The following is an 18546-nucleotide window of genomic DNA, read 5'->3' on the forward strand; positions in this document are numbered from 1 at the left end:
CTCAGCACCTCATAATCTTTAAGGAGACAAATATCTACACATCTGTCTTTATTCTCTCAACCTTGGTGATGTAGGGGGTGGCTGAGGGGACTCCCATCACCACTACCACCATCATCACTACCACCACCTCCCATACCGACACCTTCACTTCGTTTCAGTTTAATTACTTCAGAAATAATTAATACTGCCACAGGTACAGACATATATACAGGTAGCAGGTAGAGGTATTTAATTCAGCATTAGATACATATCGTATTCAAGGGTTTGTCAACGTAGTCAAGGGGTCAAGGTATCGTAGTCAAGAGGTTAAGTCATCTGAGTCGGTGTACATCAGTTCGAACTTTGGTACAAGAAACAACTTATAACTTAAAATCCATCTTGACACCTTGTCTAGTGTCTACTCTAAACTGTGAGGAATTCGCGGTTAAGTTGCACCTTTTGCCCTTTTGTGATTGACTAAGTGCGATGATGTATAATATGTAGTCACTGAAAAAAGTCCTGTCAGTCAGTCCGTCCGTCCGTCCGTCCGTCCCATCCATGAACCCTGAGACTCGTGAACCTGTGAATCCGAGACATCACAGAGTACACCGTCTATGGGACCAACACTGTGTCATGTCTCGGGTTCATGAGCCTCAGGGTTCATGGATGGGACGGAGGACTGGCAGGACTTTTTTCAGTGACAGTAGTCCTTTGGTCACCGTATCTTGCCAACCTCACAGTACTATCAAACTACCAACCTACTTCAAACTTTCCTTCAAGTTTCCCGGAGTTTTACACCGGCCACATGCAGTCAGCTGAACCAGGACGCGTGAAAGACTCCGACAGATGCAAATTCAGGGGAAATACGAGACCTCCCAAAATACCTGCGGCACAGGACCCCGTGAAGTCATTTACATTGGACCACACACACACACACACACACACACACACACACACACACACACACACACACACACACACACACACACACATACACATTACGTTGATCACTCGTTCAAAATACTAAATAAACTGTTGTTGTTGTTGTTGTTGATGGTGTGTTTTCTCTCACATGTGGAGGCTGTGACCCGACTGCCAACCACATGTTTGCTATCGACCCAGACTAAAAATAACCCACACACTGAACCACCTCTCACCCACCTCCGTCTCGCCTCACAGGTCAATGAATGTGTATTACGATTAAAGACATTTCTTCCCCTGAACTGACTACCAATACCTCGTTAAGCGTTGGAATGACACAGTCTCTGGACGGAAAGACTGTCGTGTATGTGTGTGTGTCTAGTTAAGTGTACTTACATTCCATTAAGATACAATTAAATAAAAAAAGAACACACCTGAATTACACACGAGTATTTAAACAACTCACACGCAGGATAAACTAAATTCCAGAAGAAAAACAAATTAGAACAGGGGCGCCATCTAACTCAGGGTCGGGAGGGCCTCGAGGGGGTGAGAGGAAGAGAATTTTAACAGGATCTTTATATATAAACAAAAACAACGACAGGGAACTTTAATAAAATCCAATAATGCTAATGGAAGCAGACAGTAAGGAGGGAAAACTGCGGAGGAGGAAAAATAAAAACAGCGACTTACGATCTTCCAGCAAGTAACGAGTCTCAACCGCCCATAAGACACGTGTTATGGGGTGTACCTCTCTCTGTGTTGACAAGTTGAGATGGTAACGCCACCACAACTACTGTACTTTTACTACTACTACTACCCCAACCGTGTCGTAGATAAGCTCCCAGCCGTGTCCTATTATCGTGTGTGTGTGTGTGTGTGTGTGTGTGTGTGTGTGTCCTGACTCCAGCGAGCATCTTCCACGGTAGGATTTACCCAGGTTTCCATGACAACATCCTGGGCAACAAACACCCTGCAAGAAGTGTGGCAAGATGCTGGTGGCTGATCAAACATGGCCACAACACGATGGCTGGCCACAACAAGGAGGGAGGCCATATGATGGAAGCTGACCACAAGATAGAGGGTGGCCATATGTTGGAAACACAACGAAGGGTTACCATATGTTAGAGGCTGGCCACACAACGGAGGTTGGCCATATGTTGAAGGCTGGCCACAAGACGGATGCTGGCCATATGTTGGAGGGTGGCCATATCTCCTGGGTACAACGAGTTGAAGAGGTGGACGCAGCAGGAAATAATAAAGACAACCATTTTATTACACCATCCATGTGTGTGTAGACTGATTCAATCACCACCCCCGTGTCAACCACATTATGGGAGGTGGCGGTAGAGAGAGGGAAGGGGAGGCATGAGGAGGAAAGGAGGAAGAAGATAGGGAGGATGGATAAGGATTGGGAAGAAGGGAGATAATGGAGATAAACCCACGATGATGTTGCCATCGATGGTATAAAGTGGGCGACCCATCATCATCTAGCAGGTGGTGGCGGTGGTGGTGCTGCGCGCAGATTAGATCAACTGCCACTGGACGCTTGGCACCTGACTCACCCCCTCCCCCCCCTCACAAGAACAGGTTGGTGGCACTCTCCTGGTCTGGCACAAGCGTAAATAAGTAGTAGTAACTGGCTTCGTTAAGAGGCAAGGCAGGAACATTCACCCCTTTAAATTATAACACCGAGGAAATCACACAGAGTATATGGGATGTTTTCAAGATATATATCGCAGAGACGTTTACTCCCTTTACCAGTGCAAAGTGTACCTGAAAAAGTATCCATCAGTAAGTCAATAAGCAAAGGCCAGTGAAGGTCTGCTTAAAAAAAAAGAAAATCACAAAAACACACAAGAAAAACGAAGGTCTAAGAGAATCTAAGCGTCGGGTTGTTAAATAAACCCGTGTCAGTCGTCCTTCTCACGGGGTTGACCTGACGTGACACACTTCAAGGTCAGGTGTGAACGCGAGATTGGGACAAGGTGTTTAGTGACATGTGGAGGAATCTGATAGCAATGTATTCAGGAGTTTGATAACATTGGCTAGAAGTTTGATAACACCCTCACCAGTTAGATAACAATTTGATCAAGGTCTCCTGCATCACTCTGAAGGATAACCTCCCAGCACTGTTCTCGCTAAACACACACACACAACAATACTCACCGCCTCTGTTTCTTCTTGTTCTTCTCCGCCTGTAGTTTGAGCAGCTTCTCCACGATCTCCTGCACTTCAGGAGTCCGTGCAGAGGGCGGCTTGTCACCCATCCTGGCGCCTGGGTCACACGCCTCACTTAACTCTACACTCATGTATACCCAAACCCACACCGATCCATAGCTGTCTTCAACTATACACGGTACACTTAAGTGATTCCCCGCTTTACTTTACCACTTTTTCAATATTTTTTAATGTTTACTTTCGCTACACTTAATAATATTCACGTTTATTTCCTTATTTTTCTAATTAATCCTTTTATTTTATTTTTCACGAGTTATCACTAATTCTTTACACTAAACACAAAACAACACTCAGAGTAACATTAAATATTTCACAACTTTACCATTTTTATCTGTACTAAAAAAATTTACTTAGATTTTTTTTACCGTGTGTGTGTGTGTGTGTGTGTGTGTGTGTGTGTGTGTGTGTATCCCTCTCACTACTTTATCATAGTTATACTTCATCATTTTTATCTTCATATCTCCCCTTTTATTCTCGTTCTCTTTATTCTTGTACCTTGTGACTCTCTCTCTCTCTCTCTCTCTCTCTCTCTCTCTCTCTCTCTCTCTCATCTATACTTTCATCTTATCTCCATATTTCTTTTTTTTAATCCTCCTCTATTCTCCCTTTGTACTTATCGTTAACGAGTTATTTCCATCTACTCTGTTTGTCCCTAACTACACTTTACCACTTAATTACTTCTTATCCCCCTTTACCTCATACCATAAAGCATTCTGTTCTGTCTGTCTGTCCACACCTCTTTATCATAGTCTTTCTCAACCACTCTCTTCTTCAGTTGCCCACTACCTGTTTCTCATTCGATATCATCATTCGTCTCCTCCATCCACCCATTCTATATTATCCCTCTCTTCCCCTCTCCTTCCCTCTATCATCGTTCCATCTGTCCTCTGGTATTTTCCTTACCCCTCTAATTTCCTTCGGTGTTCATAGCGAGAGAGAGAGAGAGAGAGAGAGAGAGAGAGAGAGAGAGAGAGAGAGAGAGAGAGAGATAACACGATTAAACTCACCTACGACAAATAATAACCCAAGTCTGTCTCTTCACACCTGAGCTGGTAATTAGTGGCGTTATTTACATACTAATTACAGGTGATTGAACAAACACCTAATGTTATGCTGATATTGGTAACAGTGTTATGTGGTGATGATGATGATGATGATGATTGATGATGATGATGATGATGGTAGTGTCCAGAGAGAGGATAATGATGATGAAAGATAAATAACGATGATAAAAGCGCACACGTCCACACATGAGGGGGAGGGGGCGTCGTAGGTCACCATTCTCAGGCAGTGTTACGCAAGTGTCTCGACTCCACGTGTGATGATAGCGTAGACCTGCCCGTATATACGCCATCTGCCCGCCAGCCTGGATCAATGACTGGCGGGGTAGGGAGGGGGAGGGGAAAGGGAGAGAGAATAAGGGAGGGTGAGAGAGAGTAGGGGAAAGGTAAGAGAGGGAAGGGGGATAAGGAGGGAGGGGGAAGGTATGGGAGAAGAGGGAGAGAGGGAGGCTGTAGGATAAGAGTAGAGAGGGGGGGAGGGAGGTTGAAAGAGAGGGAGTAGGAGAGGAAATGGGAATGAGGGAGAGAGAAGGAGAGGCAGGGAGAAGAAACTAGGAAGGGAGAGAGGAGAGGAGTCCCAATCCTTCAGTCCCTTATAAACTCCCTGATCCCACCTTCACTCCTTCACTCCACCTTCAATCCTTCCCTCCACCTCCACTCCTTCCCTCCACCTCCACTCCTTCCCTCCACCTTCACTCCTTCCCTCCACCTCCACTCCTTCCCTCCACCTCCACTCCTTCCCTCCACCTTCACTCCTTCCCTCCACCTCCACTCCTTCCCTCCACCTCCTCATTCCCCACCTCCTCCTTCCCTCCCTCCCTCCTCCCATCCACCTCTTCCTCAATCCATCAACCGTCTTGTCTAATCAGGCTGCCTCCGGTGTTATCTATCGGTCTGCCAGTTCCCTCCCCTCCCCTCGTTAACCCCTCCCTAACCCGTTAACCGTGTTCACACCCCTACTCCTACCCGTTCACACCCCTACTCGTTCACACCCTGTTCCCTCAAGCACTTCTCTAGGTGAGTTAACACATCATCTCCCCGTTCAATTATCGCTATTAAATTATGGTGGTGGTGGTGGTGGTGGTGGGTGGGCGAGCAGGTCACAGTATCTACAGCAGCAGGAAGGCAGATAACAGTTGCAGCGGAACAGCAGAGACGAAATGGCAGACAAGAGGAGAGAAACAGCAGACAAGGAGAAAAACAGCAGACAACAGGGGAGAAACTTCAGACAACAGGAGAGAAACAGCAGATAACAGGAGAGAAACAGCAGATAACAAGAGAGAAACAGCAGAGAAACAGCAGACAACAAGGGAGAAACAGCAAACAACACAGGAGAAACAACAGACAACAGGAAAGAAACAGCAGACAGCAGGACACAGCCATACGTCAGTCAATCAACAGGTGGAGCATTAACCACACGACCACTGGCTGTCTTGACCACTGGCTGTCTTACCACACGACCACACGACCACTGTCTTGAACGACCACACCACTGTCTTGAACGACCACGACCACTGGCTGTCTTGAACGACCACACGACCACTGGCTGTCTTGAACGACCACACGACCACTGGCTGTCTTGAACGACCACGACCACTGGCTGTCTTGAACGACCACGACCACTGGCTGTCTTGAACGACGACCACACGACCACTGGCTGTCTTAAACGACCACACGACCACTGGCTGTCTTAAACGACCACACGACCACTGGCTGTCTTAAACGACCACACGACCACTGGCTATGGCTAAAACAATCACATGTAACGATACTGACTTAACAACTATACGGCTGTCGGCTGTCTTCATCAAATACACGACAGCTGGTTGTGCTAGTCACGTCACAAGACACGCCGTTACATCACTCTTGTCAAGTTCCTGTCTAAACAACCTGTCGTTACAGTCGGTAGTTGTCATGTCATATTCCTTAGGCACCTGTCAAGCGTTGTCACCTGAGGCACCTGTCAAGCGCTGTCACCTTAGGCACCTGTCAAGCGTTGTCACCTTAGTCACCTGTCAAGCGCTGTCACCTAAGGCACCTGTCAAGCGCTGTCACCTTAGGCACCTGTCAAGTCAGCCACTTTTCCCTCGTGTTTATCAGGTCTCCTACGTGTTTATCAAGTCTTCTCCAATCTCAAAGCCGAGTCCTTAGAGACAAGCCAACGAGAGGCACTTAAAGAGAACTCCGGTGGTGTTACGTCATGCACGAGAGATAGACATTGAGAGATATTTGTAATGTATAAAGAATATTTCGCTTTCGACTACCGGGTATTTTTTCTTTATCGTTTTTCTTAAAGTTAAATATCACACACACACACACACACACACACACACACACACACACACACACACACACTCTTTAGTATCAATGATCATCAATCTTCTCAATGTTACTCCACTGCGTTATAACCACGTAAGTAACAACACAAGATCGGAGGAGTAACATGAGAGGAGAGGGGCCAGGGGAGGAGAAGGGAGGAGGGGAGATGAGAGGAGAGGGGCCAGGGGAGGAGAAGGGGAGATGAGAGGAGACACGCCAGGTGCTTTATGTCCGTGACTTCATCTTTAAGTCACTCAAACGTCAGTGTTTCAACCACACACACACACACACACACACACGCACACACACACACACACACACACACACACACACACTAGTCCTCCACCTATCAGTAATCTATCACCATGTCTACATCATTCACGATATATATTCAACTGTAATGACCCTTCAAAAGAAAAGAGTTGTTGATGAGGGTACCTGCATCGCTGGTGTGTGTAGGTGACGACACACACACACACACACACACACACACACACACGTCCTCTGAGAGACATTACTGTCATCACCTCTCTCGTGTCAGGCTGCTTCACACATAATTATCACATTATCTCTAAGTATCATCATCATAATAATTTTGTTTCCATCAGCACTGGTCTTGTGGTTTATCAGTTTCCTGGGGCCCGACAGAACCTCTTATGGTCAGCTACGTGATGGGTTCAGAGTTGATCAAAATGATTTACAACATAATGCAACACACAACACAAAGGCGAGCTCAGGGCCTCAACACCACTACCTCCTTTAAGTGGAGCTGATCACTGTGTGTGTGTCTGTTTATACCTCCACATAAAGACACACTCACACACTCACTCACACACACTCACTAAAGGGGGACAATCAAGTTAAGTAGGTAGACAGGTAGTGGTTCTGACCCACCAGGTAACCACTGTCGCCCCCGTCGCTTTAAGGAGGTAGAGGAACAACTCTCACAGGACGACGACGACGACGAGGGGCGGTGTGTGAGAGGGAGGAGAGTGAGAGCGCGGGAGAAGCGGCGGGAGACTGGTGTCCTCTCACTCACGACACATGCACGTACGTACATACACGCGCGCGCTGGTGTGGTGGTGGTGCTCACGGCGGGACTGTGGTAGTGGTGGTGGTGGTGGGACCTAGGACGTACTGCTGGAGGCCGCCTGCTGTTGTTGATGCTGTATTTCCCTCTGCTGTAAAGGCTGCTCTTGCTGTTACTGGTCATGTACAGTATCATCATACTGCCTCATTGATTACTGCACCAAGTACTGAATTAGGTCATTCTGATTGGCTATTAGTCCATTGCTGTTGTTATGAGTCTTCCTGATTGGCTATTGACCTTACTGCTTTTATTATACGTCTCTCTGATTGGCTAATGCTGCCTTTTTTCCTATCATTGCATTCTACCGTCGAGAGATTCTAGAGAGAATGAAAACAAAAACAAATATGAAGGAAAAAATGAGAGGGGGTGAGAGGATGAGAGAGGTGAGTGAGGGAATGAGAGGGGTGAGTGAAGGAATGAGAGGGGTGAATGAGGGAATGAGAGGGGTGAGTGAAGGAATGAGAGGGGTGAATGAGGGAATGAGAGGGGTGAGTGAGGGAATGAGAGGGAATGAGTAAGGAAGTGAATGGGTTGAGTTAAGGGGGTGACTAAAGTGACACTACCAAACAAGGCTTTCCTCCTGTACTAACACTGGACACTAACTTATGACCAACAATAGACCAACAGCCAGAATGACTATGGTCAGCTGAGAAATGGTGGAGAGGAGTGATAAATATAGGGAAAATAAAAATAACCACAAACAAATAGTAGTGAAGATGTAAGCGTTGATATCTTCCAAGTTGTCTGGATATTCTGTGCGCCAGTGGAAGTTCGACGATTAAGTAATGGGGTTAATGTTATATTACTCCGACATGATAGTTACTACACCTCTTCTACCTCACACGGTGTTTACTGATGAACTTATTTCTATGATAAGGTGACGGTAATGTTGATAAAGGGTTTGCTAACCTGGGGAGAGGGAGGGAAGAGGGAGGGGGAGAAAGGATGGTTGATTTGTGAGCAGTGAGGTAATTTGGTCAGGGGGAAGGTCTGAGAGACGCAGCAGGTGAGGGTAACTTATTAACACTACAGGAGGTGAAGACTAAGAAATGGACAGGAAGGAAGTGAGGAAGGGAAACAGAGAGAGGTGCGCACACACACACACTACTACACCACGTGAGGTCCCTCCTAACACCATCTGTGAGGGAACTACTACACCACGTGAGGTCCCTCATAACACCATCTGTGAGGGAACTACTACACCACGTGAGGTCCCTCCTAACACCATCTGGGAGGGAGTTACTACACCACGTGAGGTCCCTCCTAACACCATCTGTGAGGGAACTACTACACCACGTCAGGTCCCTCATAACACCATCTGGGAGGGAGTTACTACATTACGTGTTTGCTGTTCAACACCTACATTAATCTGTATGTTCACTGAATGTTCCTTTACCTTTCTCTAATGAAGGCTTTTGTTAAACCACCAATGTATGCAATAAGTCATTTATGTCCAATGTATATTTTCAGCCTTCGGGCTGCAGAACTTTTTCAATAAACCGTTAATTATTACACACACACACACATTCTATATCAACATTCTCCCCACATCAAATATTCCGTTTCCTTTCTTATTCCTGCCTCTCTCTTCCTCTCTGCCTTCAATCATTCCCCTCTAATTTACCTCCCTTATCTCCCTCACCCATTCCCTTCCTTCCTCCTCACCTTACTTTATCTCTCCTCTCAAAGACGAAGACCCCCAAGTAAAATATCTTAACCAACGTTGGAAAATTTTTTTTTCAGTGTAACTCATGTCATGTCATGACCTGACCTGCCCTGCCCCGCCCCAACCCCTTAGGAAAATATATCTGCCCTCCCTCTCTTCCATCCCTCAGCCTCCCTCATCCCTATCTCTCACTAGTAGCCACTTCTTATCTCTTTCCAGTCTCTCCTCCGTCTCGTGAACACTCTCTCTCTCTTATTCTTACCCTTACCGTGTGTGTGTGTGTGTGTGTGTGTGTGTGTGTGTGTGTGTGTGTGTGTGTCCGTCCGTCTCTCCTTCGCCAGGCTCACGAAGGACGGTAGTGTCAAAGCTATGGCCTCGTCCAGGATCGAGGTACAGCATCCTAACACTGAGATCAACTCAAGCGATACATACAGTTATTTATGGTCACGGAGGATTACAATGGAACCAGCCTTATGTTTCCGTATCGCCGAGGAAGAAGAAAAGGGGGGAGGAGAAGAACATGACAAGGAAGACGAGGGAAGGAAGGAAGGAAGGAAGGAAGGAAGGAAGGAAGGAAAAATAAAAATAAAAAGAAAGAGAGAGAGAGAGAGAGAGAGAGAGAGAGAGAGAGAGAGAGAGAGAGAGAGAGAGAGAGAGAGAGAGAAATATTAACAATAACACTACCTCACCTTTACCCAGAACGAAACACGGCAGAGTAACCAAAGGCAACACCTCCCCTCCCCACCACACACACACACACACACACACACACACGCCACCGCCAAGGCTGCAGTATAACCTTAGTGAACATTATTACCCGTGTAACCTTTCCCTCGTCAGTAGAAACCCCCGCAGCACAGTCAGCACCAATATGCTTACGCAAACAATGGTAAATTGTGAAAGCACTGCGTGATATCTGGTAAACACCGGCTGGGGTCGTATGACGAAAAAGCGCAACAACGGCTTTTTCACAGTAATGTATTATCGTGCAATTATTGACACATTGTTTTCTGCCAAGCATGTAGACAAGGTAGACAGTCACCCACAAAGTCCTGTCGCCTCTCCTCCTGAACCACGAACCTCGAGATTCTTCAGACTCGTGAATTCGAAGCACTTATGGACTGAATACTGCATCAGTGTCAGTACTATTTCAGGTTCATGAATCTGAATCTCGGGGTTCGGGGAAGAGCAGGAGAGTCGACAGGACTTTTTCCCCATTGACTGTACGAGTATTTGTTACTAGCTCCTGTGTAGATCCATAAAAAGACCGATTAGTGACACAGTATAAAAAAATATTATTTAATTGAGAAGAACACTTAAGAGTCGAGTGGTGTGACCGTAGTGTGAGGATCGAGTGTGTGTGTGTGTGTGTGTGTGTGTGTGCGCGCGCGCGCGCGCACACACACACACAGGGTGGTCTAAGGCATCTAGTGTGGCAGCACTATGTTAAGTGTTAAGGTGCAAGCACTGCTTGCTTCCTCTCGCTTTCAGCTACCGCCGCTGGCTAGCCTTCAGGGCGAACAGGGAAGAAACTTGCCTAAGTCCTCCCCTGCCAGTACACAACCTCTTCACCATCAAAACTCCTGGTGCTGCCTCGTGGCAACACAAGGTAACTGGGCCCAGGCTAGACCAGCAGAGGCTCTCGGAGCAGCAGTGGGGCCCAAAGGGATGGTGCATAGGCCCACAGGCATATGGACACGTCCTGGCGCCTATCAACCACTGCCCCACTGCCTTGCAAATTAACCTTGGTAGGTATAAGGCTACAGGAGTAAACCCCCAAACGAAAAATCTGTGGTGGGTCCACGCCAATGCATGATGGACAGGCTACCAAGGCAAAACCCAACCAACTGGGCTATCGGCAGTCCATTGCAACTCTCCCTCTCCCCAGTCGTTGCAACATTTGCAGCACTGGATCAGGTAAAGAGAGAGCCAAGATGTGTGGTTGCAGCCTCCGCTTCTGCCTCACCACATAAATCAACTAACATGCAGCCATCATCCAGCTCATCATACCTCTCATCATCATCATCAAAACCCCTATTCCTCCAAAAGTCCTATGGTGACGGACGAGTGGCGATGGGGACAGGCAGAGATGACTGCCAGGAGTCTCTAGTCACAACTCTGTACATGGGGGGCATAGATTAGATGGTCGTTTATGTACTGGGATCTAGGCAGCAGTGCAATCCAGTCTTGTCTGTGCGACTGAGCAGCCCTTTCGAGGAGCCACTCTCCTCACCCCGCATGGGTAGTAGGCCAAAAAGGGGTGCCCTAAACAATGCCTGCCTAAAGAACCAACCTGATTGGGTAACCGCACCCAGTAAGGTCATCTTTATGTGGTCGAAAACACAATCATAATCACAAATCAAAAACAAACTACTGTATACAACCTCTTATGGTCGCTGCATGGAATGTCAGGAACCTTTTGGATACTGGCACAAATGAACCTCCTGAAAGAAAAACCGTTCTTGTGGCAAAAGGGCTGGCTAGGTATAACATCGACATAGCAGCCATTAATGAGTCCCGGCTCCCAGACGAGGGTCGGCTCCCAGACGAGGGTCGGCTCACAGAACGGGGGTCTGGCTATACCTTCTTCTGGAAGGGTAAGCCTGCTGCGAGAGAAACCGAATTTATGGAGTTGGTTTTGCCATCCACCAACGCATTCTACACAGGCTAACTGAAATGCCACTTGGGATCAATGAGCGTCTCATGATGCTCAGAGTCCCACCGAGTGACGCAAGTCATGCTTTTTTCATCAGTGCATACGCCCTAACACTGGATGCAGAGGGTGACATTAAGGAGGCATTTTATGCTGACCTTGACAGAGTGTTAACCTCTATCCCCAGAAAAGATAAGGTAGTTCTCCAAGGTAACTTTAATGCCAGAGTTTGGTAGAGATGCTGACATATGGCAGGGAATCATGGGGAGAAATGGAGTAGTCAAGTGTAATCTCAACGGCCTACTCCTCCTCAGCAAGTGTGCTGAACACAACCTCACTATCACTAAAACAGTGTTTAGGCTGCCGACAAGCTCAAGGGTTCTTGGCAACACCTCAAGTTACACGTATATCGAGCAGTGGTCCTCCCCACCCTGCTATATGGCAGCGAGACATGGGTCACATACAGGAGGCACCTCAAGGAACTGGAAAACTTTCACCAACGTAGTCTACGTTCCATCCCCTGAATTCGCTGGGAAGACAAGAGAACAAATGCCAGTATTCTCGCTGAGAGAGAGAGAGAGACCACCACATAATCTCCACCAGGAAGGGAGCTGCCTTGCCCACTAGTGCCTCCCCTGATAGCCAATCATGAGAAAACAATAACCGTATGGAAAAATGAGCCGCAGGGCACACACACACACACACACACACACACACACACACACACACACTGTAATGTTAACATAAGCACAGTGATAAAAATCGAACATATACTATTCTTGTCCTGACCTCTGGCCGTGGTTAAGGTAGCCCAAAACTCTCACACTTTCTGACTTTACTGATTATGTTCTTCAATTGTGATGGATGTTTATCAGAAGATTAAACACCCCAGATATTTCACCTGGAAATTAATCACCCAATCACAAACTAGATTCACCTTTACCTCCCTCACCTATCCTAACCTAACCTAACCTAACCTAACCTAACCTAACCAAACCTAACCTAACATAGCATAACTGAGCTTAACATAAATGAACCTGACCTAACATAAATGAACCAAACTTAACCTAACCTAACATAACCAAACCAAACATAACTTAACAACCCTAGGTAAGACTTGTGTGGTTAATCATCAGTTGAAATAAACTGAGGATATCTAATCTTTAACTGCACCAAAATAGTATAATGTCGTCAACCATTACGACCCAACTTCTGGTTAGTGTTTAGTGTGTGTACGTGGCTCATATGTTCTTAGTAATGCAATATAAAGTCTCTCTCTCTCTCTCTCTCTCTCTCTCTCTCTCTCTCTCTCTCTCTCTCTCTCTCTCTCTCTCTCTCTCTCTCTCTCCTCCGGGTCATCAAAATTTCACGCCCAGTTGACTGTCAGAACAACCTGGCGATCCCTTCCTGTCAGACAAGTGATGCTTATTGGAAACATCGCCAGGCACACGTTCGCCAGCGTCCTGTCAGAGTAGGTAAGCGTTTTCACATTACGCCTCTTATTAACGGGTTTTATGGGCGTTTTGTGTATGATTTTTTTTATTGGTGATTTTGTATCTGTTTGTCTATTTTTTATTGTATTCTGTTTACAAAATCTTAATTTGTCATTTTTTTATCCCATACAAAAGTTTTCCAAACATTTACAAAACCGCGGGAGGTAGTTAATGAATCGTTCCCTTATGGGTGCCACTAAGATTGGTTCCTAAGGGTGGCACTAAGATTGGTTCCTAAGGGTGGCACTAAGATTGGTTCCTAAGGGTGGCACTAAGATTGGTTCCTATGGGTGGCACTAAGATTGGTTCATAAGGGTGGCACTAAGATTGGTTCCTAAGGGTGGCACTAAGATTGATTTACAAGGGTAGTTAATGTATTCCCTTACGTTCGCTCTCCTCTAATCAAATGACCAACCCAACACCCCCCTCCAACACAAGCATTACAAAACACATCTTCCTCTAATCAAGTCAGAGTAGTAGGTCGTCCTCCAGGTAAGTTATCATCCGTAGAGGTAGTCCTTGAAATGGTAAAACAATGCTATTAAGATATTGTTTTTTCATTTAGATCTTCAAGAATGATATCTCGAGTTTGAGGTGGAAGAAGGAGAGCTGTTTAATCTATTGAGTCCTCCTCCATCAAGAAATAGCCTCGAGTAGGAGGTATTGGCCTTAACCCTTTGAGAACGATGGTCTAACTTGAGGACAATGGTTTAAACCCTTTGAGGACGATGATTTAACCCTTTGAGGACGATGATTTAAACCCTTTGAGGACGATGATTTAACCCTTTGAGGACGATGATTTAACCCTTTGGGAACGATGATTTAAACCCTTTGAGGACGATGATTTAAACCCTTTGAGGACGGTGGTTTAACCCTTTGAGGACGATGATTTAACCCTTTGAGGACGGTGGTTTAACCCTTTGAGGACGATGATTTAATCCTCTAAGACTCAAAGGGTTAAACAAAATACTTTAAGTCAAACCTCCGATAAATGTCACTGTAAAAGGATCTCGTAGTTCAGTGTGAGGTGAAGGAACAACTCCAATACAACGTGGACTTCGAGCAACTGGCCTCAAGTAGGAGATGGGGGGGGACAATACCTCATAGGTGGTCCTTGAGGTTACCATAAGTTAAGAGATTAAAGTAGTACTCACCCAGGAGGGAGACCCAGGCAGGTGTCAGACTGGTCAGAGATGTCAGCCTCGTAGTGGTTGCTGGTGAGGAGGTCTGGTGTCAGTTTACCCATCGCCGGCTCCTCCCCGCCCTCCTTCGTTCTGTAACACAACACACACACAGAGAAACAATTAGTGACAAGTACTAAAATGAAGAACAAGGACACTTTTGAGAATTTATTTCCCTGATTAATTTGAACATTACTTGGGATAAAATTTTGCCTGGAATTTCTGTATAGGTCGTCCGTAAAAAGTCGACGCTTACATTCGAACATGTTAGCATGGATAAATAACTTAAAAAAATTATTGTCTTTTTGTTTCTAAAACCTACCCATACTAACATGTTCTTGGGTAAGAGTTGACTTTACACCTTGGTCGACCACCTGGTTTGTACAGTATGTTTAGGTAGGTGGGGGAGGGATGGACCCAGGGAAGTTACCGCCAGTCTGTGTGGCTTATACTGTATGTGGCGTGGACTGTACGTAAATTCAATCCTCCCAAAAATCATCAAACACAAGTGACAATTCACTTACATATTCTGTGGCACAGTAACCATGAGGTTAAAGGCGTGTGCCGCCAGCTGACCCGTAGCGTGCTTGGCCGAGGACGACGGCCTATCCCTCGACCTCGACCTGCTGGAAGGGGAGGGGCTGGGCGAGCGGGAGGCCATTGACCTTCCACGGCTGCGTGAGGCCTCCACTCCCAGCTGGTCCATGTTGTTCTCCACGCTCGGGGTCGTTGACACATGGCCTGCAACACAGAAAATGACCACTGAAGGAAGAAATATGGAAGGAGTAACTCAAAAATAACAAAACGAGGGAGAGACCGAGAGATATTATTGAGTTAATTCATCCTAACGCTCTACATTGGTTCAGCAAGTACAGTAGAGTACATAAGCCGTGTATACAACATAGTGCAGGTATTTAAACTAATATACAAACAGTAAGACGATTCAACCATAGACAACCCAAGAAACATTTACCAAACAGTCATTATGATGTTTCCCAAGGACATGTTACTTGCCACACCTCTGGACAATAGAAGGATGTTTCAGTCCACCATAAACAAAGCACATTATTCACTCGGATCTCTCACTCGTCACAGCCCCCAACTCCGTAAGCGACCAATAAAGTTAACATAATATATGCTTTCAACAGTTGTCTGTCTCCCTCAGTTTAGGATCAGGTCTTGGCTGGGCTGGTTGTGTTGAGACTGTACCGCGCTGAGTGCGTGTACCGTGCAGAGTCTGTGTAGCGTGTGGAGTGAGTGTACCTGGTGTCACTTGTATGTCGTGTTGGGAGTGTACTGCGCTGGCAATGTTCTGGACAAGCGCTGTTAGATCAAAACATCAATGAAAGCATAAGGCGTGATAAATATTACTCCGAATAAAAGATTTGGTTAGATTAGGTTAGATTAAGTTAAATTAGGTTAGGTTAGGTTAGGTTAGGTTAGCACGGTGCATTACCAGTACGCAACACTGGTAATTTCAATGAGTCGGCAGAAGACATCAAACCTTTCCTTATATACTGGGGAAATATTTATCTGTTGTTGAGAGATTGTCTACAGGAACAAGTCACTCGGCTGTTGGCTGTTCTCTCGTGGTGATACTGTGGGGACAAGATGGGAATTCATTTATATAGTGACTTGAGTTACTGAAGGAAGTTATGTTGTTCAGTTAGTGATTAAATTGGTTTGTACAATGACACAAATAAAGGTCCAGAAATAAGGGTTAAAACATTCTTCAATTTATTAGATATTTCCGAACATCAATATATAATAATGGTGGAGGAGAAGAAAAACCTTCACGGAACCTTAACTTAATTTTGCTTGAGTTTTCTACTAACATGAAAGAATCGCCCACTTGCATTTACATCATCTTTGCTCTAAAGCTTATTTGAGAGAAGGAAGACGTTGACCTCAATATATGGTAGTCCCCCCTGTCTCCGGAGAAAGAAAACTAAATTTCCTTCTATTTTACTAGAGAAAACGGTACTCTTATTGCAGACTTCCAATAATGGGTTGACTGGTGTAATATTGGTTGGCGGTATCAGAATAGGTCACAAGTCATTATTATAAATATTAGAAAAAATATATATTATCTAGCGAGGCATCCACTAATTCTGAGTCGACAATTCACCGCCAGAAATATTGGGGAGAAAACTTCACAACCGTAATATTTATTCTTAATGTTTATTAGTCTTGAAGTTCCCAGGAAGTTAAACAAAGAAACTAGAACTATTGGATCTTCTTTTATTTAACGCATAATGTACAATGGTGTAAAAAAAAAATCATTCAGCTGGCAAGGAGGGAAGGCGCGAGGTGTATGGGGGGAGGCAAGGGAAGGTGGAGACTTATAGGGTAACATAGGTGAGGAGATTAAGAGTCAGCGATGTTTTTTTTCACACCACAAATTGATTACGAGTTTAATCATGAGGTAGACTCAGCTTACACTCTCTCCCTGCCGAGACCTTTTGGTCTGTACATTAACTACCAGGGTCTTAACGTACCGTTCACTAGGTCTTTACTTCTACTAAAATCGACAACTTAAGAGACAGAAGAATATTATTACTATAACTTAAAAAAAAAAAAGAGGTTAATTTAGGTTGGGCTAGTTTAGGTTAGGTTAGACCAGTGGTTGTCAACCTGGGGCCATGGTCCCCAAGGGCGCCACGGCAAGATTTTAGGGGGGCCATGGTGGGCTGTTTTAACTGTAATGTTTCAAGAAAATGTGGGGAATTTCTTCAAGCGCCATGAACGGTGTTTGGGATAACAGAAAATGGATGAGAGTGGTGCTTTCCAACAACAGTCCTTGAGTGTAGTTGAGGCATCATATGAGGTTTCCCTCGAAATAGCCAACAGAAGAAGACCCACACAATTGGTGAAACTTTAATTAAGCCGTGTACCTTAAAGATGGTCAAGCGTGTGCTCAGAGAGCCAAGTGAATGTAAGATGCAGCAAATTTCCTTGTCAGACGACTCGGTAAAACGGCGAATTAGCGAAATGCCTGATGACATAAAAGAACATGTGATAGAGATCAAATCATCTCCAACTGTTATGTTGACAATACAGCTGCCTGAGTCAACGGACGTTAGTTCTTGTGCACAGCTGCTCGTGTTTATTAAATATGTTCTCTCATGTGATATCATGGATGAATATCTGTTCTGTACACAACTTGAAACCACCAAGACAGCTGCAGATATGATGCAAAAACTTTCATATTTATTCAAGGTTGACGGGATCACCTGGGAAAATTGTTGTGGAGTCTGGACTGATGGGGCTCCGGCGATGTTCGGATTCAAATCAGGGTTCCAGGAGCATGTTAAGGAAGTAGTTCCGAATGCCAAGGGGGCTCATTGTATGGTCCATCGTTTTGCACTGGTGTCTAAAATCCTCCATGATGTACTCTGCAAGATCCTGGAGGCAGTGGTCAAATGTGTCAACTTTGTGAAAGCAGGAGATCTGAACTCCACATTTTCCGGGGACCTTTGTAAAGGCATGGATTCAGAGCATGAAGCCCTCCTGTTTTACTCCAAAGTGCGCTGGATTTCCAAGGGTAATGTTGTGAATCGAGTGTTTGAACTTCGGGGAGAGCTGAAGTTATTCCTGGAAGTGCACGGGAAGGATGATCTCTTAAATCCCTTCAATGGGGTGTTGTGGGAGCCACGTCTTTCACACCTAGCAGATATATTTTAGCATCTAAACAGGCTGACTCTCAAGCTACAAGGAAAGGAAAGAAATGTGTTTCACCTCACGGATTGTCTTCGTGCATTTCTTGGCAAGCTCCAGATTTGGCAAGGGAAAGTCAATGTAGGAAATGTTGCCATATTTGAGAATCTTTAAGTCTAAACTGTTCTTGGTGAGATTAAAAATCATCTGTGAGGAATCCTTTCTCTGGCACTCTTGATATTGCTACCATTCCCGATGACGTTTAAGACAAATTCCTTAATCTTA

The 18546-nt window shown here is 45.4% G+C and overlaps 1 protein-coding gene across 2 annotated transcripts in view; it reads right to left on the reverse strand.

Annotated features, from left to right (window-relative positions):
• Nucleotides 1-18546, reverse strand: part of LOC121875556 (cyclic GMP-binding protein C-like) — a 176546-nt gene that overhangs the window by 124741 nt on the left and 33259 nt on the right. For both annotated transcript variants that reach the window (XM_042380145.1, XM_042380146.1), the window contains exons 2-3: nucleotides 15129-15345; nucleotides 14578-14697 (exon numbers count right to left, since the gene is read on the reverse strand). In XM_042380145.1, coding sequence (XP_042236079.1) covers nucleotides 14578-14697; nucleotides 15129-15345 — 337 coding nt within the window. The remainder of the gene's footprint in view (nucleotides 1-14577; nucleotides 14698-15128; nucleotides 15346-18546) is intronic.

The sequence above is a fragment of the Homarus americanus genome, unplaced genomic scaffold (assembly GCF_018991925.1).
Source record: "Homarus americanus isolate GMGI-L3 unplaced genomic scaffold, GMGI_Hamer_2.0 scaffold58957, whole genome shotgun sequence".
Classification (NCBI taxonomy): domain Eukaryota; kingdom Metazoa; phylum Arthropoda; class Malacostraca; order Decapoda; family Nephropidae; genus Homarus; species Homarus americanus.